The following is a 26,352-nucleotide window of genomic DNA, read 5'->3' as shown; positions in this document are numbered from 1 at the left end:
TGAATTTTGTGTACAGTCTGAATCTCCTAAACCCCTTGGAAGGATAGTTAAATAGTGCATTCATAAAGAACCCATATTCCAGTTGTGCCAGCTTTAGGTCAAGATTACAGAGGTGAGAGTTGGTGTCTTGGACATTTTTGGCTGTTCTATATCTTCTACACCCATTGATAGATATGCATGAACCTTGGGTTGTATGTTGCACTCATCAGGACACTGAACAAAACCAGTTGTGCCTGCCAAAGCAAGGTCAAGATATCAAATGAAGGTCAAACATATGACTTCTGAATTTTGAGTCCTTAGACTTCATAAAGATTTACGAAACTTTTGGTGAATGTTCCATTAATTCAAGATGACTTACAGAAACCATGGGCCAACCACATTTGGGCAAGCTCAAACCAGTAGTTTGATCCTTTGAATTTGCATATGAAACTCGGGTTGAATGTTTTACTCAAAGACAAAATCAAAAGTTCCATTGTGCCTACCCCGAGGTCAAGAACAAACCTAATACTCAAATGCTGTCCCTCTGCTTTTGTAACCATCCATTTTTGTCGAGCCTGCTTGCGGAAGCGAAAACATAGTTGTCCAAATGGCTGTTCGGTGCATGTGCGTGCGTCTGTCCGGATTTGTTTGTCCGGACCATAACTTTGACATGCATGAAGCAATCTTGTTTATATTTGGCATGAATGTTAACCTCAGTGAGACAGAGTGTCTTGCACAAACCCCAGGTTCCTATCTCAAAGGTCAAGGTCACACAGACATCAAAGGTCAAATTCAATCATGACGTTGTCCGGAGCATTTCTTCTTCGTGCATGGAGGGATTTTGATGTAACTGGGCACAATTGTTCTTAAGAGGTCAAAGGATACAAGCATGACAACTTTGTCCAGAGCATTTTTTCTTCATGGATGGAGGGATTTTGATGTAACTTGGCACAAATGTTCACCACCATGAGACAGAGTGTCTTTCGCAAGAACCAGATCCCTAGCTCTAAGGTCAAGATCACAGAGGTCAAAGGTCAGATACCAGATACATGATGGTGAACATTTGTGCCAAGTTACATCAAAATCCCTCCATGCATGAAGAAGAAATGCTCCGGACAAAGTCATTCTTGTATCTGACCTTTGGCCTCTAAGTGTGACCTTGACCTATGTCATTTAGTTGGTATTACCATGGGAAGAAGTGTACATAGGTTTATTAAGTTTTGATGTGTAGTTTCTAAAATTTTATCCTGAAAATAAAAGTTTTCATAAAAATTAAAGCAGCAGTTACAGAACCTATGTCATTCAGTTAATGTTATCCTAAAAAAGACATGTATGAAGTTTCAATCAATTGTAATAATAACTTAAGATATAAACTTGCTGAAAATCGTTTTCAAGGTGTCTATGCACAATGCCAACTCAGGGGGTATCGCATTAAGCTCTGGTGACAGTCGTCACAACAAGCTTAAAACAGCTTTTTGTTCAATAATTTTGTAGCTAAGGTCATTTCTATGAATAAACAGCAAATTCATTGAGTAACTTGATGATATGACATTTTGTCATGGGGTACATTATGTTACATTCATCTGTTAAACCTGAAGGCGTTTTCAAATAGTCAGGCAAAAACAAGAGCTGTCACAGTAGACAGCGCGCTCTACTATTTCGATGTTCACTGGAGTGTTTAATGACTCCAATGTGGATGAAGATATTGGACAATATAACTAGAGTCTGTGTCAGAAGTATTAAGTAATAAGAGAGATAAAGAAAAAATGTATCAAAACATTAAATAAGTATAATTCTAAGCAAAAAGGGTGCATAATTCATAAAATATTGGTGCCATATCATGATGTGGGTGATGATGTGGAACAACTATTTTTAAGTTTGAATCAAATCCATTTAGTAATAATTGAGATAGAGTGAAAGTGCACCAAAACTTTAACCTGAAATTATAAGTAAACAAGCGGGCCATGAAGGCCCTGTATTGCTCACCTGACCTATTGACCTAAAGATCATCAAGATTAACATTCTGACCAAGTTTCATTAAGATATGGTCATAAATGTGGCCCCTAGAGTGTTAACTAGTTTTTCCTTTAATTGGACCTAGTGACCTAGTTTTTGACTGCACATGACCCAGGTTCGAAGTTTACCTAAGGATCATCAAGATTAACATTCTGACCAAGTTCCATGAAGATATAGTCATAAATGTGGCTTCTAGATTGTTAACAAGCTTTACTTTTGATGTGACCTAGTTTCTGACCCCACCTGACCAAGATTGGAACTTAACCTTAAGATCATTAAGATTAACAATCTGACTAAGTTTCATAAAGATATGGTCATAAAGGTGGTCTCTATAGTGTTCACTAGCTTTTCCTTTGATTTGACCTGGTGACCTAGTTTTTGACCCCACATGACCCAGATTTCAACTTGGTCTAAGGATCATCAAGATTAACATTCTGACCAAGTTTCATGAAGACATAGTCATAAATGTGGCCCCTAGTGTGTTAACAAGCTTTTCCTTTGATTTGACCTGGTGACCTAGTTTTTGACCCCATCTGACCCAAGATTTAAACTTGACCTAACGATCATCAAGATTAACATTCAGACCAAGTTTCATTAAGATACGGTCATAAACGTGGCTTGTAGAGTGTCAACTAGCTTTTCCTTTGATTTGACCTGGTGACCTACTTTTTGACCCCACCTGACCAAGATTTAAACTTGACCTAAACAAGGAGCTGCGTTCAATAAACGCATTCTTGTAAGCGGTATTAATGCTAGACGAAACGGTCCTATTTGGTTAACCAAGAGATGGCCCATATAAAGCAACCTAAGTCCAAAATGAGGTCAAGGTCATGGTCAAACTGAGGTCTGGTGATGTTTGAAGATGAGGAATGGTCACAGGTTACATTTGTATTAGTATCAATTCATTCTTGTAAGGGGTATTGATGCTAGACGAAACGGTCCCATTTGGTTAACCAAGAGATGGCCCATATAAAGCAACTTATGTCCAAAATAAGGTCAAGGTCAAACTGAGGTCAGGTGATGTCTGAAGATGAGGAATGGTCACAGGTTACATCTGCATTAGTATCAAGTCATTCTAGTAAGGGGTATTGATGCTAGACGAAACGGTCCCATTTGGTTAACCTCGTAAAGACGAACGAACGGACAGGACGATCACTATATGCCTCCCGCATCAGTAGATACCGGGGGCTTAAAAACATCAAGATTAACAGTCTGACCAAGTTTCATTAAGATATAGTCATAAATGTGGCCTCTAGAGTGTTAACAAGCTTTACATTTGATTTGACCTGGTGACCTAGTTTCTGACTCCACTTGACTAAGATTTGAACTTGACCTAAATATCATCAAGATTAACATTCTGACCAAGTTTCATAGAGATATTGTCATAAATGTGGCCTCTAGTGTTAACAAGCTTTACATTTGATTTGACCTGGTGACCTAGTTTTTTACCCCACCTGACCCAGATTTAAACTTGACCTAAAGATCATCAAGATTAACATTCTGACCAAGTTTCATTAAGATACGGTCATGAATGTGGCCTCTAGAGTGTTAACTAGCTTTTCCTTTGATTTGACCTGGTGACCTAGTTTTTGACCCCACCTGACCCAGATTTCAAGTTTACCTAAAGATCATCAAGATTAACATTCTGATTAAGTTTCATGAAGATACAGTCTTAAATTGGCCTCTAGAGTGTTAACTAGCTTTTCCTTTGATTTGACCTGGTGACCTAGTTTTTGATCCCAGATGACCCAATATCGTACTCGTCCAAGATTTTATTGAGGGTAACATTCTGACCAAGTTTCATTAAGGTTGGGCCAAAATTGTGACCTATAGTGTTAACATTCAAATTGTTGACCACGCCGACGCCGGACACAGGGCGATCACAAAAGCTCACCTTGAGCACGTTGTGCTCAGGTGAGCTAAAAACGGTAGAAAGAAAAACATCTTGCTGAGAAAAGAAAATATAAGCAAAATGAATTTGATTAAAAAGGAAAAGTAGTGAACAAGAGAATATTATTTGTCTACTGTGTGTTATATTTGTAATTTGTTTGCTATTCATAATACTTCTTTCATAAAAGTGATACAGTGTAACTTCTGAAAACCGGACCTTCTAAAAACTGGAAACCTTTGAAAACCGCACGAAACTCAAAGTCCCGTTTTTTTCCTTCTTATTCCTTTAAATTTTTAACTTCTGAAAACCGGAACTTCCGAATTCTGAAAACCGGACGATTTTTTAAGGACCGTTTATATTTTAACACTAAAATTGACTTCCGAAAACCGAACAGCAAAATATTGGCCGGTCTGTCTTTAACTTGTTTTAATCTAAAAACCCCCGTGGCAAGATGTCAACATGTTCTTTTGTTTATCTATTAGCAGCACACATTTGCTTTGATACACATTATAATCACAATGATCATTTGATGCAAAAGTAAAGAATTAATCAGCGATTACTTTAATTTCTTTTCAATAAATAAAAATGATTTATTAAATGTCTTTCGTGTGGAAAACTTTTGTAATGTTTGAATGAAAAAATGATAGATGTTTTAATTAATTAGTTACATCGATTAAACTACGCTTTATCAACACCAATTAAATATTGATGAACTCTGGTTTTCAAAGATGGTAAAATGTAAGGGGAAAATGTTTGAGTAAATGCTATTATTGTTTTATATACATGTACAAAAAAGGAAATTTATTATACGTAATTGATTATCCTTAATGCTTGTAACATATTGATTCAATAATTCTTAAATCAATTAATGAATCACTTTATACAAATTTGTACAATTAAAAAGGATAATAATTTCCTTCATCCAGCGTGTAAGATAACATAACTCTAGTGCATAATGTCCACTTTGCCTGAAAACTTCCGAACTTCTGAATTCCGGAAACTTCCAAAAACCGAACTTTTAGATTGGTCCGGAGGTCGTTCGGTTTTCGGAAGTTACACTGTAGTATCAAACAGAAGTTATTAAGATAGTTGTCATTTTAATAGGGCGAGTGACTGTTCACTTAAAGACGAGTAGATTTTACTGGCTATTAGTCCTGCAAGGCGAGTGGTAGGAAAAAATATTTTACACCCCTGTATAGTTTAAATCTCTGCCTCTGTGACCCAAAATGAATATAGTACATCTGTCCAGAACCAGTTCTTACATAATGTTTGAAGATCAAATGCATGGCTTTATCGTTCAGTCCAGACAAACACTACATTTCACGTTCATGTCTAGACAAACACAAGACTTCACTCATTTTGGCCACTGTATAACTTGCGTTATAAATGCACCCACTATAAGAATCACTAAACAGAACCAAATATCAATGTATGGCAATAATTAACACAATGCCAGTTTGCCAGCTTCCCTTAGTCCAACTGGTTCTTTCTGGCTGGTTCTTCAATTCAAACTCTGCTCCTTTAACCTGACTGCTCATCTCTCAAAGGCATTATGCGCATACCTTGGTTCTCGTTCTGGGAACTGCCTCAATGAGGGCAAGTCTTGATGTATTAACCGTAATTACTCAATTAACAGCTTGGAATATATTCAATCTTACTATGGTTTCTTTCAATAAGTAGATGCAGACAATAACATAGTGCAAAACTGGAGAGACTGACAATGCCAAATAAACTTTGTAATAATACATATGTAACTAATTATCTGAAGGTTTAAGTACATTTTATGAATAATTTATTTCACATAAATAAAAATTCCAACCATTTCTTAAAAATCTATAAAGAATACAGTGAATGTACATATATCTATAGTTATTCAAGTAAAAAAAAAACAACATAAAAGTAAAACAACAGAACAGTTGGTTACTTTTTCTTCGTAATAAATACCTGAGAAATTCATACAAAAAAGTCCAGCAAATGATTCTTGTATGTAAAAACACCCATAACTTTGCAAGTGGAAAAAAACAAGAGTTTGAAAATTGCAGCAAATTGCTTTAAAGAACTCAAATAGCTTGCATTGTTAGACAAAGGTCTAAATGTTCATTTATAGAAGCTGTCGATACCGACTTGCTACACACAGGGCATGCAGCCATATCTCCAGTAGAATCATTTATTTGATTGATTTCAGAATTACCTCCCCTTATCATTGAGGTTTGGTCCTGTAAACCTGATTTAGTAGGAACAGTCTGATCTCTGCTACTAGAAGGCTCTGTCACTGACTTTTTGAGAAATTTATCAATGGGCGAGGTAATTTTATTATTTGATGATGACTTTTCTAAATGGACGTTCTTGTCAAAATCTGAGCTATTATTTGGTATATAAATACTGTCACTTTTCTGTCTTTTAGATGCTTGTTCACCAAAACCTGTATCACCTGATAATCTTTTGTGAGCTGAGTTTATTTCCTTGTTTCCAGTATTATTTGATACATCTGGATTTATAATTCCAGATTTAAATGTTCCTTTCACTTTCATTTTACTTGGCTGACTTCCAAACTGTTTTTGTCCCCAAACCTTTCTCAACATAGCCCTCACATCATCTGCTTCATTATCTGCACCTACTGATTTATTTTGATCCAATTCACTTCTGTCATCTCTCTTGTCTGTTACATGCTCACTTGCATCTGCTTTACTGTCATGAAAATCACCCGCATTTGAACTTGTAGTATCACAGTCTGTGCTTACATTACTAACATTTGAATTAACCCAAGGAGAATGTTCCTTCGAAGGATTTTCAGTCCTTTCACCAACATTAGAATGTATGGTGGTATTTGACAAGTTTCCTGATGGAACAGGAAAAAGCAAGTCATCGTCATCATCCGAGTCAGAAAAATCTGGCAATTTAATAATTCTCTTTTTAAATGCAGCTGATCCGCCTTGGCTCACTGGTTTATTCATTGACACACCTTTTTTGTCTGGAGTTCTAGCCCCTGGTAAGGCTGTCACATGACCATTTGATATGTATTTCTTTCCTATGTAAGCTGGAGATGCGTCATCTAATCTGGAGACTGTTGCAGATGGCTTTGGTTTATCTACAGAATTTGATGGTTTATTTAAAGAACTATTTGGCGTAGGTATTGGATTACTAAACTTTGGTATTGTCTTTGCTGGCTGACTAGACTTTGTTGCATTTCCTAAAGTTTTACCTTCACCACCAAATACCCTGATGTCCATACTCTTCACTGAGGATTTTTCTGAAAAAGTAAATTAATATCATTTCGATATGGAAAACTTACCCATTCAATTTTTAAGATGATAAATAAGTATGTGTACTCAGTAATAACAAGTAATTTCTGCAAATTGATATCACCTGCCTGACCACAATTTAAGGGTGACCCTTACAAATAGGGCTTTGAATTACTAGCTTTGTGCCGATCCAATTCGAGATTCAAAGTCAATAATTCATGAACTGAACCACAATTTACTTCAGTTTTGAAATTAAAGGAGGCCCACAACAATTGAAGAAGGCATAATAAATACACTTACTACTGTACAACAACAAACGTGATGTCCATGACTTGCGGGGTTGTGGGGTTGGGACATTGGCATTATCCAGTAATAGTCCCCTCTACGGAATGAAGTCCGCAACCACCACCCCTAAGAGTGTCTTAAACTTACAGATGTTTTATTATAACATTCGGAAGGGTTACTAAAATGAACATATTTTTTAACTTTATTATAATCATTTGTTCCATATATAGAGGGGACTATTACCAGATATTGCTGTGACATTACACAAAGTCATCATTATTAATGTACATCCTGTGCGATCAAGTATGAAAATTAATTATACCGAACATCAATGTATCTTTGAAAAACAAAAGTACAAAGATATATGTAACATTTTCCAACCAACATTTGTGTGTCTGTACTAAACACAGTATCATGTGTATTTTGACACCTAAGTTCCAAGGCACCCCCTGACAAGCATAATGTCTCATATGTGAATCAAGCACATGATTAAAAGAAACCTAGTTATTCATTGGTTGCTCTTTTTATTCATGCTGGTCATTTTCCACTCCACACATGTTAACTAATTCAGGAGTGGGAAATTATTTGCAGTAGCACTGACTGGATACTACTTCTAGAACAAGAAACTAAAATTGGGGGGTGGGGGAGGGGTTGGAGACACATGTTAACTAATTCATGAGTTTAAAGTTAATACAGAGAATCATTATTAAGTTACGCACCAACACAAAATATGAAAGACAGATTTGACATTTGAGCTCCATTTGTGGCCTTGATCTATAACCTACCACCCTTGTTTTTGCACTTTTCTTATCATCTCATTGCCAACTACCTATATCCAAATTCTAAGCCAACAAAATACTAATCGCTTGAAATGTTTTAAAGTAATAGATGGTACACAGTGTTTTAGACAGACAAAAAACCTTATTCAAAGGGCAGTGTGATTGTTGCATACCCTCTTATAGGGAACAATAGTTAAGAAATCCTTTTAAACACCTTTTTCTTTTTTCTTTTCATCTTCTCCATCTTTATCCTTTTTTCCTTTCTTCTTTCCATAATCCTCAGGTTCCTTGACTTTTGTGTAAGTACCCCCACATGTACGCTGATGTTCCGCCCACCATGTATCATTCTTTGAAGGTGCTCTATTCATAGATCGTTTGACATAGCCAAAATAAGGTTTTCGAGATCTGCATGGACCGTCACATCTCCACCAATGCTGTCTGTATGAATCCACCTCGTCATGGAAATTGTGATAGACCTAAATAAAATAGATACGAAAGGATAACTATTCAATGCTATAATCTGCACTGTATATTAAAAAGCTTGATAATCAAGCAAGCAGTTGTCTGAGTCGCACCATGAGAAAACCAACATAGTGCATTTGCGACCAGCATGGATCCAGACCAGCCTGCGCGGATCCGCAGTCTGGTCAGCATCCATGTTGTTCGCTTATAATTGCAACAGGCTTTGAAAGCGAACAGCATTGATCCTGACCAGACTGTGCAAATGCACTATGTAGGTTTTCTCACGGTGCGGCTCATTTGTTTTATTTCAGTAGCACTGTTTAGTCTCAATTCCATGTTAGATTAACCATCTCTTGGCAGTAGTCAAAGTAATTCATGACTGTAAGAAATGCAGTAAAGTTAAAGGTATACTAGCCACAAATTTCATATTTGAAAACCTGAACAAATACTACAATACATATAGTTTATGTAAACACAAGAACTCGTCGAACACGAAATGCCCCCCTTGATGCATTCAGTAATTGCACAAGGAACAGAAATTATATGCTTACTGTAAACAAAAGTTCTGCCGTTCTGGTTCAATCTGACCTTGACCTTTAACCTATTAACCTAACGAGATCACAGAGTGCCCACTGAGCCATTTTTGAAAGTTTCAAATTTCAAGACTAGCTCAAGGTCAAAATCAAGGTCAAATTTCATATCGGTACAAAACACTGCATGTGGTCCAAATTCGAAAGCTGAGGCTTGAGAAATGTGAAAGTAGGTCACTAGATCAATTTCAAGGTCAAAGTTCATTTCAGTAGACAGAACTATGCATGTGCTTCAAATTTGGAGGCTGTAGCTTGAGAAATGTAGAAGTAGGTAATAGGTAAAATTCAATGTCAAATTTCAATTCAGAACACAAAAATATGCATGCGGTCAAAATTTGAAGCTGTAGCTTCAGAAATGTGAAAGTAGGTCACTAGGTCAATCTCAAGATCAAAGTTCATTTCGGTACACAAAACTATGCATGGGGTTCAAATTTGAAGGCTGTAGTTTGAGAAGTGTGAAAGTAGGTCACTAGGTCAAAATCAAGGTCAAATTTTATTTCGAAACACAAAACTAAGCATGTGGTCCAAATTTGAAGTCTGTAGCTTCAAAAATGTGAAAGTAGGTCACTAGGTCAATAATAAGGTCAAAGTTTGTTTTGGTACACAAACCAATGCATGTGGTCCAAATTTGAAGGCTGTAGCTACAGAAATGTGAAAAGTTGGTCACTAGGTCAAGATTAAGGTCAACTCATGTCAAGCTTCATCTTGCCACTCAAAACTATACATGTGGTCCAAATTTAAATGATGTAGGTTATGGACATGAAGATTCCAAGTTTTTTGCCTATACAAGTCTTAATGTACAATGTGACCTCTGGGGCGGGGCCATATTTGACCCTAGAGGGATAATTTGAACAAACTTGGTAGAGAACCACTAGATGATGCTACATTACAAATATCAAAGCCCTAGTCTTTGTGGTTTGGTCAAGAAGATTTTCAAAGTTTTTCCCTATATAAGTCTATATAAACCATGTGACCCCCAGGGCGGGGCCATATTTGACCCTAGGAGAATAATTTGAACAATCTTAGTAGAGGACCACTAGATGATGTCATATACAAAATATCAAAGCCCTAGGCCCTGTGGTTTTAGACGAGGTTTTTCAAAGTTTTTTCCTATATAATTCTATATAAACCATGTGACCTCCGGGGTGGGGCCATATTTGATCCAAGGGAAATAATCTGAACAATCCTGGTAGAGGACCATTAGATTTTGCTACAAGCCCTAGGCCCTGTGGTTTTGGACAAAATGATCAGAAACTGTTTAACTGTTCCTGGCCAATGTGACCTTGACCTTTGACCTAATGACCTCAAAAATTAATAGGGGTCATGACCAACCTCACTATCAATTTTCCTGACACTAGGCCCAAACGTTCTTGAGTTATTGCCCGAAAACCATTTTCGTGTTCCTGGTCACTGTGACCTTGACCTTTGACATACTGATCTCAAAATCAATAGGGGTCATCTGCTGGTCATGACCAACCTCCCTATAAATTTTCATGACCCTAGGCCTAAGTGTTCTTGAGTTATCATCCGGAAACCGTTTAACTATTCAGCATCACTGTAACCTTGACCTTTGACATACAGACCTCAAAATTAATTGGGGTCATCTGCTGGTGATGACCAACTTCCCTATTAACTTTCATGATCCTAGGCCCAAGCGTTCTTGAGTTATCATCCGGAAACGGATTGGTCTACATTCCGACCGACCGACATCTGCCAAACAATATACCCCTCCTTCTTCGAAGGGGGGCATAATAAAACAAATCAGTTTATCTGTATTGACAGTACTATGCATTAAGTTAAAAACAGTACACGTTGTTTACACATATAACTAAACACAGTATAAATGTGTACATCCACTAAAAACCTGGAGGCTTTTTAAAACAATCAACTGTTACTGCATGACATTTATTATGAATGAAGGTCTACATACACAATTAATTTGTATATTTAGTAAAATTAAATACATCTGATGATGATTTTTCTACTTTTGAAGTAAATATCAAACTACAAAATATTTTAGTGAAAGATAGCAATTGGATATCCTTAAACTGGCCTTTCAGCATTTTGCTGAAGACATTTTATATTGAAATGGATGTAAGAATACTTACAGAAATATTAGTACCAGCCTCCTTGTTTATTCTATACATATGTTTGTGAAACTCTGGCCCATGACCATCATGATCCTGTAAAAAAATAAAAAGAACTTCAATATAAAACATAAATAACTTGACTTTTCTTATCTTTTAACTCTAGTTTTTTAATATTTCACTTGATACACTACTCAACTTTCTTCCCCTCATTCTAAAAATTTTTCACTGAAAAAATATTTCCCCAATACCAAAGACAACCATTATACATGTTATTTCACCTTCAGCATTCAGTGTTTCATTTCCACCTAATTACCTTACAAAGGGAAACCACTATAATAGAGATTTAGTTGTATGGTATTGTCTCTTCCTTAACTTTGACATCACACACCGGGGAAACTAGCAAACTCAGTGATGTACACAGATATTCTATGTGGTAAAAAAACTGTGAAAACTAATGTTTAACCTAAAGATGTAGAAAAGATGTTGAGAACTAGAAAATGCTTTTGTAAAAAAGCGCATGTCTCCCCAAATGCAAAGTCCTATAGGCAAGAAGTCAATAGGGGTCAGGAGCAAAAGTCAGAGACACTGATCGTTGGCTGCAATAGGGATCATCTATTTGGCATGTCCAATCATCCCGCTAAATTTCAACACTCTTGGCCTAGTGGTTCTCAAGTCACTGTTGAGGCTTCTGTGACCTTGACCTTTGATCAAGTGACCTGAAAATAAATAGGGGTCATCTACTCTGCATGTCCAATCATCCTATGAAGTTTCAACATTCTGGGTCAAATGGTTCTCTAGTTATTGATCGGAAATGGTTTTCCATGTTCAGGCCCCTGTGACCTTGACCTTTGATAGAGTGACCCCAAAATCAATAGGGGTCATCTACTCTTTATGACCAATCATCCTATGAACTTTCAACATTCTGGGTCAAGTGGTTCTCTAGTTATTGATCGGAAATGGTTTTCAATGTTCAGGCCCCTGTGACCTTGACCTTTGACGGAGTGACCCCAAAATCAATAGGGGTCATCTACTGTTCATGATCAATCATCCTATGAAGTTTCAACATTCTGGGTGAAGTGGTTCTCTAGTTATTGATCGGAAATGGTTTTCAATGTTCAGGCCCCTGTGACCTTGACCTTTGACGGAGTGACCCCAAAATCAATAGGGGTCATCTACTCTTCATGACCAATCATCCTATGAAGTTTCAACATTCTGGGTCAAGTGGTTCTCAAGTTACTGACCGGAAATGGTTTTCAATGTTCAGGCCCCTGTGACCTTGACCTTTAATGGAGTGACCCCAAAATCGATAGGTGTCATCTACTTTGCATGTACAATTATCCTATGAAGTTTCAACATTCTGGGTCAAGTGGTTCTCTAGTTATTGATCGGAAATGGTTTTCCATGTTCAGACCCCTGTGACCTTGACGTTTGACAGAATGACCCCAAAATCAATAGGGGTCATCTACTCTTCATGACCAATCATCCTATGAAGTTTCAACATTCTGGGTCAAGTGGTTCTCAAGTTACTGACCGGAAATGGTTTTCAATGTTCGGGCCTCTGTGACCTTGACCTTTGACAGAATGACCCCAAAATCGATAGGGGTCATCTACTCTTCATGACCAATCATCCTATGAAGTTTCAACATTCTGGGTTAAGTGGTTCTCAAGTTACTGACCGGAAATGGTTTTCCATGTTCAGGCCCCTGTGACCTTGACCTTTAATGGAGTGACCCCAAAATCGATAGGGGTCATCTACTTTGCATGTACAATCATCCTATGAAGTTTCAACATTCTGGGTCAAGTGGTTCTCTAGTTATTGATCGGAAATGGTTTTCAATGTTCAGGCCCCTGTGACCTTGACCTTTGACGGCGTGACCCCAAAAACAATAGGGGTCGTCTACTCCAGCAGCCCTACAACCCTATGAAGTTTGAAGGTTCTAGGTCAAATGGTTCTCCAGTTATTGCTCGGAAATGAAGTGTGATGTACGGACGGACGGAAGGACGGACGGACGGACGGACAGGGCAAAAACAATATGTCTCCTGGGGGAGACATAATTAACAAGGCACAGTCTATGGTCTGACGTAGTGACCAAGTTTCGTCCTAAATAATCCAGTTTCAAACTTGACCTAAATTCAATACAGAGAAACATATGGACATGGATTTATGATGATCAATCTGAAGTGGAAACAAGGTATTTTCTATGATTTAACCTTGTGACCTAGTTTTCGAACTCAGGTAATCAAATTTTGAACTTAGCCAAAATTTCATGGAGAAAAACCATGCTGACAAAAGATTATGAGTATCAAGAAGAAAATGTGGCCTCCAAAGTAAAATTTGGCCTTTAGTCTTAATATCTTTCTTTGATCTGACCTAGTGTCCGATTTTTTGACCTAAGTGGTCAAACTTAACTCTGGACTTACTTAATTCTGATCTGAGCCATAAAAACAAAATCCTTAAGATATAAACAGTCCATGCAAACACATATAGGACTGGTGTAGAAATGATGGTGCCAGATTACAAACAGTGAAATATAGTACTTAACCTTTTTAAAAGGTTTGGTTAAATCCTACCAGGAGTATCAGAGGAGAGAAAATTTTGTGACAGACAGACAGATTGATAAAACAAAATCAATATATCTCCCCATACATGAGTGACATCATGACCAGCCATAACCTTAACCTATCAGCTTGGGCTGTGTGTTACACATAGCACATTGTTTCCCTGTGAACAATTATGACTTACAGACTGACAGACAAAAAATGCAATTCTACAGCTCCTGAAACTGGTCTTAGGAATGGAATGGATCTAAATCAATTAATTTAATTTTAAACTGACTCTCCTGACACTCCTTTGAAATTATGCTAGTGAGCTAAATATGTACTTACACAACCATTAATCTTACCTTGTTGTTGTCTGTGACAAAAAGATAGGCATGTATCATCTCATGCTGAAATTGGAAGATACATTGTTGATTTAATTTAGTGATGTATCAATGTTAGAAACACTGACAATACTAATATATAAACAGTCGTTCATGGTCTAACAAGAGTTGTTTGTAAAGTACATATGCCCCAAATGATTATGAGGTAAGCTGACATGTAATTTTCAGTCTCGGGTATGCTGGTGACCTAAGGACACCAAACACAATAGAGGCCATCTTCTGATAGTTTGAATCCCTAAACAACAGAGGTCATCTCATGATCTGCTGATGATAGGTAATCATGCTATGAAAACTGATCCCCAACCCTCCGAAAAAAAACTAGTTACATGGATTTTGCAGATGTCTTAGCGAGGGGAACATTCAACATAAATCAGTCAGTTACAAGATATAAAGCTGATATGGAATAAACTGCTCAAATTGTAGTTCAGCAAAATCATCAATGAGGTAAACAGTAAACTTCATTTTAGGCCATACCAAATTGATATGTCGTTCGTCGGAACTACCGCATCAATAATTTCATTCCCGAGAAAAAAAAATAAAAATCACCCGCCCGCACGTACATAAAAATCTCCGAAAAAAAAGTTTTTTTTCCGATTACGCGGTCCGGAATAATAACGGCAAAACAGGTTTTATCGCCGTTTTAATGCGTCAAAGAGATATTGATCGGATTTCATACGTCCGTAATACATGTAGCTGATGTCCCAAACTCAAAAAGTCAGGAATTATGGTGTTGTTCATCATTTGTTTTAAATCTGGAGTGTCTGTGCTAGTGCCACACATGGCCTTCGATGTGCTGGTAGGTAATGAAGTAGGCACATAATAAAAAAAAAATTCTACTTTTGTTCAATACAGTGAAAAGAACGAAGCCCGACTTGTAAGACGTGCACAGGGATGCAGTTAAAAGTATTTGGAAATATTGTTCAGATATAAAGTTTTGAAACCATTTGTTATCAGTTGTTTAGTTCAGCATGTTATATCTAGAGCCCAAAGCTGAGGCCAACTACTATCTTAAAAAATATTTGTTCACAGATCCTGACCGACCCATCACATTGTCTCAGCCCAAATCTTTTTGAACGTAACTTTTTTAGTACAGCAGTCAGATATTCTATCAAAACGCATTTTGTCAATTTAAAAATTGTTTAGCTTTTCAAATAAGTAGTGTTGATATGAAAATAATTTCTAACAAAATCTGTCCTTTTGTAACCCCAATTTTGCCTGTTTGTACACAAGACGCCAGGATATATTAATTGGCTGTAAATTGATTGAACGAAAGAAACTGAAAGAAACAGACCTCCCCAACTCTAAATTTCTAGTTCAGTCAAAGCACAACAAACCACTTTTAAGGGTGGCCATATTGGGATCATTCTTTGACCGTCTGTTATCATTTTTGCCTGAAATGAATCTCTACCACAAAAACTTAAGTTAGCCTGATCTGTTAAGAAATTACTCCAAAGGGATTTGAGCAATGTCAAAGCATCTGTCTGCCCAACTCCCTTTGGTCTCACTGGTCAAGTGGTTTATTACTTCCCCTCACCTCTATGGGTTGGAGTTCACCTAGGGGCAAAAATTTGTTCATGTGTCAAAGCCATCTAACTGTGTTTCAGAAGAAATGTTATTCCACACATGTGCCTGTTTTGTCTTAAATATTCCTCATCATGTTCCGTTAAATAGGCACGCCTTCAGATTAATGTAGAAAAATCAAAATTAAAAATAAGACACTCATCCCTTAGTAATTATAATTACAAAATAAAAAAAAGTGATTCAGTGAGTTTTGGCAAGAATTTATTTGCAAAATCATTCATGTAGTCTTTAAAACATATAGAAAAGCTATATACTGTGATACCCACACTGTAAATGTTTGATTTCTGTGTTATTTCTAAAGAAATGTTAACTTTATGTATAATCATAACCGCCTCCTCAAAGGTCCAAGCTGGGGAAAAAAAATAAAAAAAGCCCGCTCGCTCTATGTAAAATCTACCCGCCTCTGAAAAAATCAAAATTGAGAAAAAAAAAATAAAATAAAAATTTCGCTCGCCCGCTCCTATTTTTTTTTGAAAATTTTCCGAAGAACTATTAATCAATTTGGTATGGCCTTATGAACATCCTCCAAATAGTTAAACATGAAATCGAAGGCCCTTAACTTTGACCTTGTGATCTAGAATATGAGCAAATACAGTTGGAACATAGGCTCTGCATATTATCTTGATATTTGATAATGTGGCCTATTCAGACAAACAAGAGGACCAAGATGGCTAGGTCGCTAACCTGAGTAACGTAACATAACAGTGTAAGCATGTTTTACCTAGTGATTTCATGGAGACGAATATTCTGACCAAATTTAATTAAGATTGGACCAAAAACGTGACCTCTTGAGTGTAAACAAGCATTTTCTTTGATTTGACCTAGTGACCTAGTTTTTTTTACCCCATATTCGAATTTGTCCAAAATTTTATGAAAACAAACATTCTGACAAAGTTTCGGGAAGATTGGAGCAAAAAATGTGGCCTCTAGAGTGTATAAAAGCTTTTCATATGATTTGACCGAGTGACCTAGTTTCTGATCCCATCAAGGGGACCTTGAACTGACATGGCTGACTCATGAATTCTGCGCAACATCTTGATAAGGTGATCATTTGACCAAAGTTTCATGAAAATCCTTCAAGGGGTTTAGGAGATACAGAGCTCAAACCTTTGACCTTGACCTTGAGTTGACATGGCTAACTCATAAGTTCTTGATGAGGTGATCATTTGACCCAAGTTTGATGAAAATCCTTCAAGGGGTTTAGGAGATACAGAGTGGACACAAAATGGACGGCTCAAACCTTTTACCCTAAGTTGTGACCTTGACCTTGAGCTGGCATGGCTGACTCATAAGTTCTGCACATAGTTTTGATGAGGCGATCATTTGACCCAAGTTTCATATGAATCCTTCAAGGGAATTAGGAGATACAGAGCAGACACAAAATGGAAGGCTCAAACCTTTGGCCTTCAGTTGTGACCTTGACCTTGAGCCGGTATGGCTGACTCATAAGTTCTGCACATCGCCTTGATGAGGTGATCATTTGACCCAAGTTTGATGAAAATCCTTCAAGGGGTTTAGGAGATAGAGAGCGGACACAAAAAATAGAATGCTCAAACATTTCACCCTAAGTTGTGACCTTGACCTTGAGCCGGCATGGCTGAATCATGGGTTCTGCACATCGTCTTGATGAGGTGATCATTTGACCCAAGTTTTATAAAATTCCTTCAAGGGGTTTAGGATATACAGAGCGGACACAAAATGCAAAGCTCAAACCTTTGACCTTGAGTTGTGACCTTGACCTTAAGCCAACAAGGCTGGCTCCTGGGTTCTGCACATCGTCTTGATGAGGTGATCATCTGACCCAAGTTTCATGAAAATCCTTCATGGGGTTTAGGAAATATGAAGCAACACGAAAGTGTTACAGACAGACAGAAGGAGGGACGGAGACCATTCCTATAACCCTCAACCACTTGTGGTGGGGGATTAAAAGTAGCTCTACAGAGCAAAAACTAGAAATGTGTCCAGGGGACACAGATGCCCCCACTACAAGACATTAAAATGCTAATTTTTTCCCAGGTCAGGGGCCATAACTCCTACAATACTGAATGAATCCAGATGCGAAACCCCAGGTGCACAACTGCTCATGCTGACCAACTTTCCTGTAAACTTTGGTGACTCTAGGTCAAATACTTTTGGAGCTACGCGCAACACAACATTAAAATGACCAATTTTTAACTAAGTCAGGGGCCATAACTCTAACACGACTGAATGAATCCGGACGCGAAACCCCAGGTGCACAATTGCACATGCTGACCAACATTCCTGTAAACTTTGGTGACTCTAGGTCAAATACTTTTGGAGCTACACACGACACAACATTAAAATGACCAATTTTTAAGTCAGGGGCTATAACTCCTACAAGACTGAATGAATCCGGACGCGAAACCCCAGGTGCACAACTGCACAACATTCCTGTAAACTTTGGTGACTCTAGGTCAAATACTTTTGGAGCTATGCGCGACACAACATTAAAATGACCAATTTTTTACTAAGTCAGGGGCCATAACTCCTACATGACTGGATGAATCCGGATGCAAAACCCCAGGTGCATAACTACACATGCTGACCAACATTCCTGTAAAGTTCTGTGATTCTATGTCATATACTTTTGGAGCTAGGCGCGACACAACACTAAAATGACCAACTTTTACAAAGTCAGGGCCATAACTTCTACATGACTGAATGAATCAGGACGCGAAATCCCAGGTGCACAACTACACATGCTGACCAATATTCCTGTAAAGTTTTGTGACTCTATGTCAAATACTTTTGGAGCTAGGCGTGACACAACATTCTCGGAAGGATGGACGGACGGACAAGAGCAAATCTATATGCCCCCCCTCAAAGTGGGGGCAAAAAAATTAGGACTATTGGAACCCGCCATTACATGACTACCATTTTTTTCCGCGCCATTTTCCTATTAAGTGTTTGTATGCCTATACAGCACACCCTATAAAGTGACACCAGATCGGATAACGCGACACTCTGCGGAGTTTGTTGTCGATTAGAAGTAAATATTTTCAATTTTTTCTTTACACAATGTGAATCAATGAAAAGCAGACTCTTACCAGGTTTCGAGGATAGAAAGAGGCATCTAAAGGAATGTTTTCTGAATTGAAAAGACCACCAAATAATCATACAGATGGCTAATCCACGGCCAGATTTTCATTGTTTTGGATATTGAACTGAGGATTTTTTTCTCTTTTCTGAAGCAACAAGCTTGGCATTACCCGCAATAGAAAGCCAAACATTCTCTCTCTTTGTCTGCCAAATATCCCGGCGAAATCTCTATTACTTTCGAAAATACGAGGTGTTAAAGTCGGATGGGTAGACCAAAAATATTCTGTCTGACACCCCATAATTCCCAGGGAAGGTTCTTACTAACACCAACTTTTGAAGATTAGATGTTCTGTCTGACACCAGCATTTGGTCATACTTTTTTTTGCCTTTATTTCGCTCGGTTTGCAGTATTTTATCGAATTTACGCATGTTTTCGGGTATAACGGGTCGTTAAATTCATTTTTCTAATAAGGGTTTAGGTTATAGTGTAGAAATTCACCGTAATTCGGTCGAAAATGTGCCTTCGTGGTGTTGTTGAAAGTAGTATACATAAAAAAATACTTACTGTTTTATTTTTGGCACTTTTGCGTGTAAAATGGGGGCTTATTTCATTCGCAGAATGTATTTTCAGTAAAATAAGACTCGTTTCAGGTTAAATATCGCGTGTATATGACAAATGATGAGAGAAAAAAGAAAGTAGGGTCATTTACTGCGCGACTCCGTCAACAACACGATTCGAGAAAGAGTCAGTGGTTTCAATTTATACTGGTATAAAACCTTTGAATTTCAACCATTTTCAGGATTCAGTTCAATTTCTTGATATCTGATACAGTATGATGGGTGATTTTGCACTAAATGATCAATTGTAACTTTGAAATCATCAAAGCTTTCATCACAGTAATAACACCTGTACTTTTGTCTGTTATCCATTATTCTTCCATTAACCTGAAATATTAATTGCTATTAATGTGTGGAATATATAGATATATACAGAAATTATACGAAAACGGTTGAATTAGCCGCTATAACTATCGACCGCTATATAATTAGCACCCGCAACTTTACAATACTTCTGACGGGCCTGCAGATTATTTGTAATATTGAAAACTGGCAATAACTTAACATTTTAACTAAAGTGTCTATATGAATATTGCCAGCTTCAATTCAAGCAAGCTGTTTTAATGTATCAAGAGCATGTATGCAATACGATAGTACATTCATTTTCGATTTTCTGGAGGAGAGAATGTCTTTAAATTTTCTGTACACGACCTTTGGACTATAAGATTTTTTTAATAATGGGTCTCCGTCACTGTAAATAGCAACCAATCTGCCAGCCAGTCTTTTCAATTCAAATGTCTTGATTCCACCAACAGCACAATGAATCAAAATGACGCCTGAGACCCCCTCAAAATATATGTTCTACTTAGGGGCCATAAATCTTGCAAAAAGCAAGATGGAGTTATGTTTCTTGCTATACAGGGTCAGCTTATGATGGTGAACAAGTATTCCAAGTTTCAAAGCAATAGCTTTGATAGTTTAAGAGAAAAGCTGACCTAAACATAAAACTTAACCAGGCAACGCCGACGCCGACGCCGACAACCGCTCAAGTGATGACAATAACTCATCATTTTTTTTCAAAAAATCAGATGAGCTAAAAATGAATTTAACGACCCGTCATACCCGAAAACATGCGTAAATTCGATTAAATACTGCAAACCGAGCGAAATAAAGGCCAAAAAAAGTATGATCAAATGCTGGTGTCAGACAGAACATCTAATCTTCAAAAGTTGGTGTCAGTAAGAACCTTCCCTGGGAATTATGTGGTGTCAGAACAATTTTGGTCTACCCATCCGACTTTAACACCTCGAATTTTCGAAAGTAATGGAGATTTCGCCAGCATATTTGGCAGACAAAGAGAGAGAACGTTTGGCTTTCTATTGCGGGTAATGCCAAGCTTGTTGCTTCAGAAAAGAGAACAAATCCTCAGTTCAATATCCAAAACAATGAAAATCTGGCCGTGGATTAGCCTTCTGTATGATTATTTGGTGGTCTTTTCAATTCAGAAAACATTCCTTTAGATGCCTCTTTCTATCATCGAAACCTGGTAAGAGTCTGATTTTCATTGATTCACATTGTGTAAAGAAAAAATTGAAAATACTTACTTCTAATCGACAACAAACTCCGCAGAGTGTCGGGTTATCCGATCTGGTGTCACGTTATCTGGTGGTGTCGCGCTATCACGTTATAGGGTGTGTACAGTGCTAAATTTGATTTGATTAAAATAAATTGTTCTATTTCACACTGGAATCAAACAGTGCCAAACGTACCGCACACACCTTCAAAACAGCCTGAACATGCTAAAATGTTACCAAAAATTATCGTGAATTTATGATATTTTTTCCTGTTTAATTTGAGAAAATAATGCATTTAAGATTATGGGCCCCTGTTATAGAAAGGAATGAAATGACTGAAGACAATATCCTGTGACAATTGATTGCCATTTAGAACAGTATTGTTTCGTGTTAATCTGTAAACGTGGCAGCCTTTGGCATGATTTGTATTTTGGTTCAGCATACCATCTTGAAAATGTACACTTTTAATCCAGATTTAGTAAGTCATACAACTATTTAGGAGACTTTTATTTAAAAGAACATTCACACAAAACCGTAGGTTCAAGTTAAAACTCCTAGCATATTCAGGTTAGAGTAAATGAAACACAGAATCTACAAATTACCTTGATGAGGTGAACCTTTGACCCAAGGTTCATCAAAAATCCTTCTGAATCATGGAATTTATGAGATAATGGACCAAACATGAATTCTGACAGACTTACTGACAAAATCACTCTTGAAGCATGATGAAAACAAGAGGACTATGATGGTCCTGAATCGCTCACCTGTCCCCACATGACCCAGTTTTGAACTGAGTATGACGTCGTTTTTTTCTATTATTTGACATAGTGACCTAGTATTTGAGCTCATGTGACCCAGTTTTGAACTTGACCTAGATATCGAGATAAAAATTCTGACCAAGTTTTATGAAGATCCATTGAAAAATATGGCCTCTAGAGAGGTCACAAGGCTTTTCTATTATCTGACCTAATGACCTAGTTTTTTAAGGCACTTGACCCAGTTTCGAACTTGACCTAGATACCATCAAGGTGAACATTCTCATCAATTTTCATGAAGATCTCAAGAAAAGTACGGCCTCTAGAGAGGTCACAAGGTTTTTCTATTAATTGACCTAAGGACCTAGTTTTTAAAGGCACGTGACCCAGTTTCGAACTTGACCTAGATATCATCAAGGTGTAAATTCTGACCAATTTTCATGAAGATCTCATGAAAAGTATGGCCTCTAGAGAGGTCACAAGGTTTTTCTATTTTTAGACCTAATTACCTAGTTTTTGACCACACGTCATCCACTTTCGAACTTGACCAAGATATCATCAAGGTGAACATTCTGACTAATTTTCATGAAGATCCATTGAAAAATAAGGCCTCTAGAGAGGTCACAAGGTTTTTCTATTTTTAGACCTAATGACCTAGTTTTTGACCGCATATGACCCACTTTCGAATTTGATCTAGATATTATCAAAGTGAACATTCAGACCAACTTTCATGAAGATCCATGGAAAAATATGGCCTCTAGAGAGGTCACAAGCTTTTCCTATTTTTAGTCCTAATGACCTAGTTTTGGACCGCACGTGACCCAGTTTCGAACTTGACCTAGATATCATCAAGGTGAACATTCTGACCAATTTTCATGAAGATCCTTGAAAAATATGGCCTCTAGAGAGGTCGCAAAGTTTTTCTATTTTTATACCTACTGACCTAGTTTTTGAAAGCACGTGATCCAGTTTCAAATTTGACCTAGATATCATCAAGATGAACATTCTGACTAATTTTCATGAAGATTCATTGAAAAATAAGGCCTCTAGAGAGGTCACAAGGTTTTTCTATTTTTAGACCTAATGACCTAGTTTTTGACCGCATGTGACCCACTCTCGAATTTGACCTAGATATCATCAAAGTGAACATTCAGACCAACTTTCATGAAGATCCATGGAAAAATATGGCCTCTAGAGAGGTCACAAGGTTTTTCTATTTTTAGACCTAATGACCTAGTTTTGGACCGCACGTGACCCAGTTTCGAACTTGACCTAGATATCATCAAGGTGAACATTCTGACTAATTTTCATGAAGATCCATTAAAAATATGGCCTCTAGAGAGGTCACAAAGTTTTTCTATTTTTAGACTTACTGACCTAGTTTTTGAAAGCACGTGACCCAGTTTCGAACTTGACCTAGATATCATGAAAATGAACATTCTGACTAATTTTCATGAATATCCATTTAAAAATATGACCTCAAGGGAGGTCACAAGGTTTTTCTACTTTTAGACCTACTGACCAAGTTTTTGACCGCATGTGACCCAGTTTCGAACTTGACCTAGATATCATGAAAATGAACATTCTGACCAATTTTCATGAAGATCCATTGAAAAATATGGCCTCTATGGAGGTCACAAGGTTTTTCTATTTTTAGACCTACTGACCTAGTTTTTGACCGCACGTGACCAACTTTCGGACATGGCCTAGATATCATCAAGATAAACATTCTGACTAATTTTCATGAAGATCCTTTCAAAAATATGGCCTCTAGGGAGGTCACAAGGTTTTTCTATTTTTAGACCTAATGACCTAGTTTTGGACCGCACATGACCCAGTTTCGGATCTGACCTAGATATCATCAAGATGGAACATTCTGACCAATTTTCATGAAGATACATTGAAAAATATGGCCTCTAGAGAGGTCACAAGGTTTTTCTATTTTTAGATCTACTGACCTAGTTTGGGACAGCACGAGACCCAGTTTCAAACTTGACCTACATATCATCACGATGAACATTCAGACCAACTTTCATACAGATCCCATGAAAAATATGGCCTCTAGAGAGGTCACGAGGTTTTTCTATTATTTGACTTACTGACCTAGTTTTTGATGGCACGTGACCCAGTTTCGAACTTGACCTAGATATCATCAAGGTGAACATTCTAACTTTCATGAAGATCCATTGAAAAATATGGCCTCTAGAGAGGTCACAAGGTACTTCTATTTTTAGACCTACTGACCTAGTTTTTGACCGCAGTTGACCCGGTTTCAAACTTGACCTAGATATCATCAAGATGAACATTCTGACCAACTTTCATATAGATCCCATGAAAAATGTAACCTCTAGAGTGGTCACAAGCAAAAGTTTACGCACGGACAGACGCTGCCCGATCACAAAAGCTCACACTGTCACTTTGTGACATGTGAGCTAAAAACAGAATTTTCTAACTTAACTTACAAGAAGAGTTTCAATAAGATCTTTTCTCGGCCGCAGTTTCAGCAAGGGTACACTAAGTCGTACAGAACACAATCCACCGCGGCCTTCATAGCAACACACTCCTGCACACCTGTGGAAATTTAAGAAAATACTTAAAGGTCATAACTAAAACTGAAGGAAATTAATTATAAATCTGGAATAATAATAATAATATAATTTGAATTGTTACACTAGTAAATGACTGTCCAAGGTCTGTTTTGTAGATGGTGAACCCAGTAAGATTCTTTCACTTGCTACAGGTGTAAACATGGTAGATGGGAAAATCCAGTTTAAGGGTAACTGTTTAGGTGGTAATGAGGTTCTTCAGGATTACTGTATAAACAGTTATTTGAGCCAGATATTCCCATCCGCACCTACAACCTGTGACAGAATCTATTACTGGCATTCCATATTCAGCAAATAATAGTATGAATGAATCAAGCCACGGACCTTCATTATTGCAGTATTTTCTTACAGTTAGTGTATATAAACAAAGTGTGGAAAATCAACATTCAACATGCATGAACAGGAAATATTTTGTGACATTTCAAAGACAAGCAACAGCAATCCAGTTTTGTTATTATCATCTGCATTGTAGCTAATCTGGAGCATTAAATAATATTTTATGAATCAAGGAACAAAGTAGAACTATCAAGATATTTGATTTTCACCTGGTTTTACATAAAATTCAAAAATCACTCAGTGCATGAATCTACTTCATATAAACGTAATTTGTTATTAAATATATACAGCATCAGAATTACTAGCCGACCCCCACCTATGGAAATGGTCAGGGCTTTTTTCCACCTCTCTCACGGGGCCTTACATTGTATATCGGCCTCATTCCTAATGCCAAATATGCTCTATTTTCCCCAATTTGAAGCAAAACATTCCCAATCCAAAGAAGAAAATCCCAACTGAAATCAATTTTTGATTATTCAAAGGGAATTCTTGCCAAGAAAGTTTTGTTCGCTAATGAAATCCCACAAAATGTTGGAAAAACCAACTTGTTTCTATGAGCCTGCCAAAACACTGAATGTTTTGTAAGTAAAATCTTCTCAAAATGCATTAAAATTAAAAACAAAACAGTCCTGAAAAATAAATTCTCTAAATTTCATTAAGCGATACTTCTGATTTGTAATTCATTTGAATGCTTACCATTAAACTTGAAAATAAAGTTTTAAACTAATTTAATTAAATGTTAAAAACTCACAATTTACTCAAGTTGTAAATACTTTTTTCCCAATTTTGACAATTTACCACATCAAAAATTCCCAATCTGACCAGGGGCCTTTTTCCCAAAACCCCTAGAAAAAGCCCTGATGGTAAGAGTTTTCCAGAACCAGTGAAAACAATGGAAATCTCAGCATGGTATGCAAGCATAAACTTTGTTATAATTTTGTTTCACACATTCTTATCACTGAGGTAGTATCATTTGGATGTTACATATAGCAGTGTTAGTACTGCTTAGTTATGTACCTTGACTGTCCTAATTTAACTTTCAGTTCTGAATAAACATGTTTAGTACCATTTCTACAACAGGTACTAACTTGAGAAATTTGACAGCTCCATACAAGGATTCTACAGTCCAAGTTTAGTGATGATCCATGGTTCATGAGAAGTTGCCTAAAGGATTTGCTAGTTTTAGCTCCGGTAGCACCTAAAATGGGTCAAGCTATACCATTTAAAATAAACTTGAGAGAAGTCCATGCCATAATGCTTTAGGTAAGTTTGGTGTAATTCTTACAAGTAGTTTCTGAAAAAATGTTTAAAGTAAAAGCGTTGAAGCTGAATGCAGATGTTGGATCATCCACCTATACAAGTTTGATGGAGATACATCAAACAGTGACATGAAAAGTTGTCCTCATTTGAACAAATTTGGGAGAGGACCTTATAATGATGCAGACCAAGATCCATCAAGCAGTTCATGAGAAGTTGTTTAAAGGTTTTCCTATTTCTAGCTCCAGTGGCCCCTTTAAGGGGCGATGCAACCACATTTGAAAACATTTGGGAGAGTACCTTATACTGATGCTACAAACCCAAGATCAATAAAGATCCAACAGGCAAA

The 26,352-nt window shown here is 37.2% G+C and overlaps 1 protein-coding gene across 1 annotated transcript in view; it reads right to left on the bottom strand.

The window, feature by feature from the left end:
• Positions 1-1,579: 1,579 nt before the first annotated feature.
• The window catches only part of LOC123530480 (DNA-dependent metalloprotease SPRTN-like), a 30,945-nt gene continuing 6,172 nt past the window's right edge, over positions 1,580-26,352 (bottom strand). Inside the window, exons 2-6 of the mRNA XM_053517289.1 lie at positions 24,267-24,375; positions 14,238-14,282; positions 11,353-11,427; positions 8,407-8,668; positions 1,580-7,136 (exon numbers count right to left, since the gene is read on the bottom strand). Coding sequence (XP_053373264.1) covers positions 5,947-7,136; positions 8,407-8,668; positions 11,353-11,427; positions 14,238-14,282; positions 24,267-24,375 — 1,681 coding nt within the window. The 3' untranslated portion in view covers positions 1,580-5,946. The remainder of the gene's footprint in view (positions 7,137-8,406; positions 8,669-11,352; positions 11,428-14,237; positions 14,283-24,266; positions 24,376-26,352) is intronic.

The sequence above is a fragment of the Mercenaria mercenaria genome, chromosome 1 (assembly GCF_021730395.1).
Source record: "Mercenaria mercenaria strain notata chromosome 1, MADL_Memer_1, whole genome shotgun sequence".
Taxonomy (NCBI): Eukaryota; Metazoa; Mollusca; class Bivalvia; order Venerida; family Veneridae; genus Mercenaria; species Mercenaria mercenaria.
Note: the sequence above shows the minus strand (reverse complement) of the source record. Positions and strands in the feature narration are given on the sequence as shown.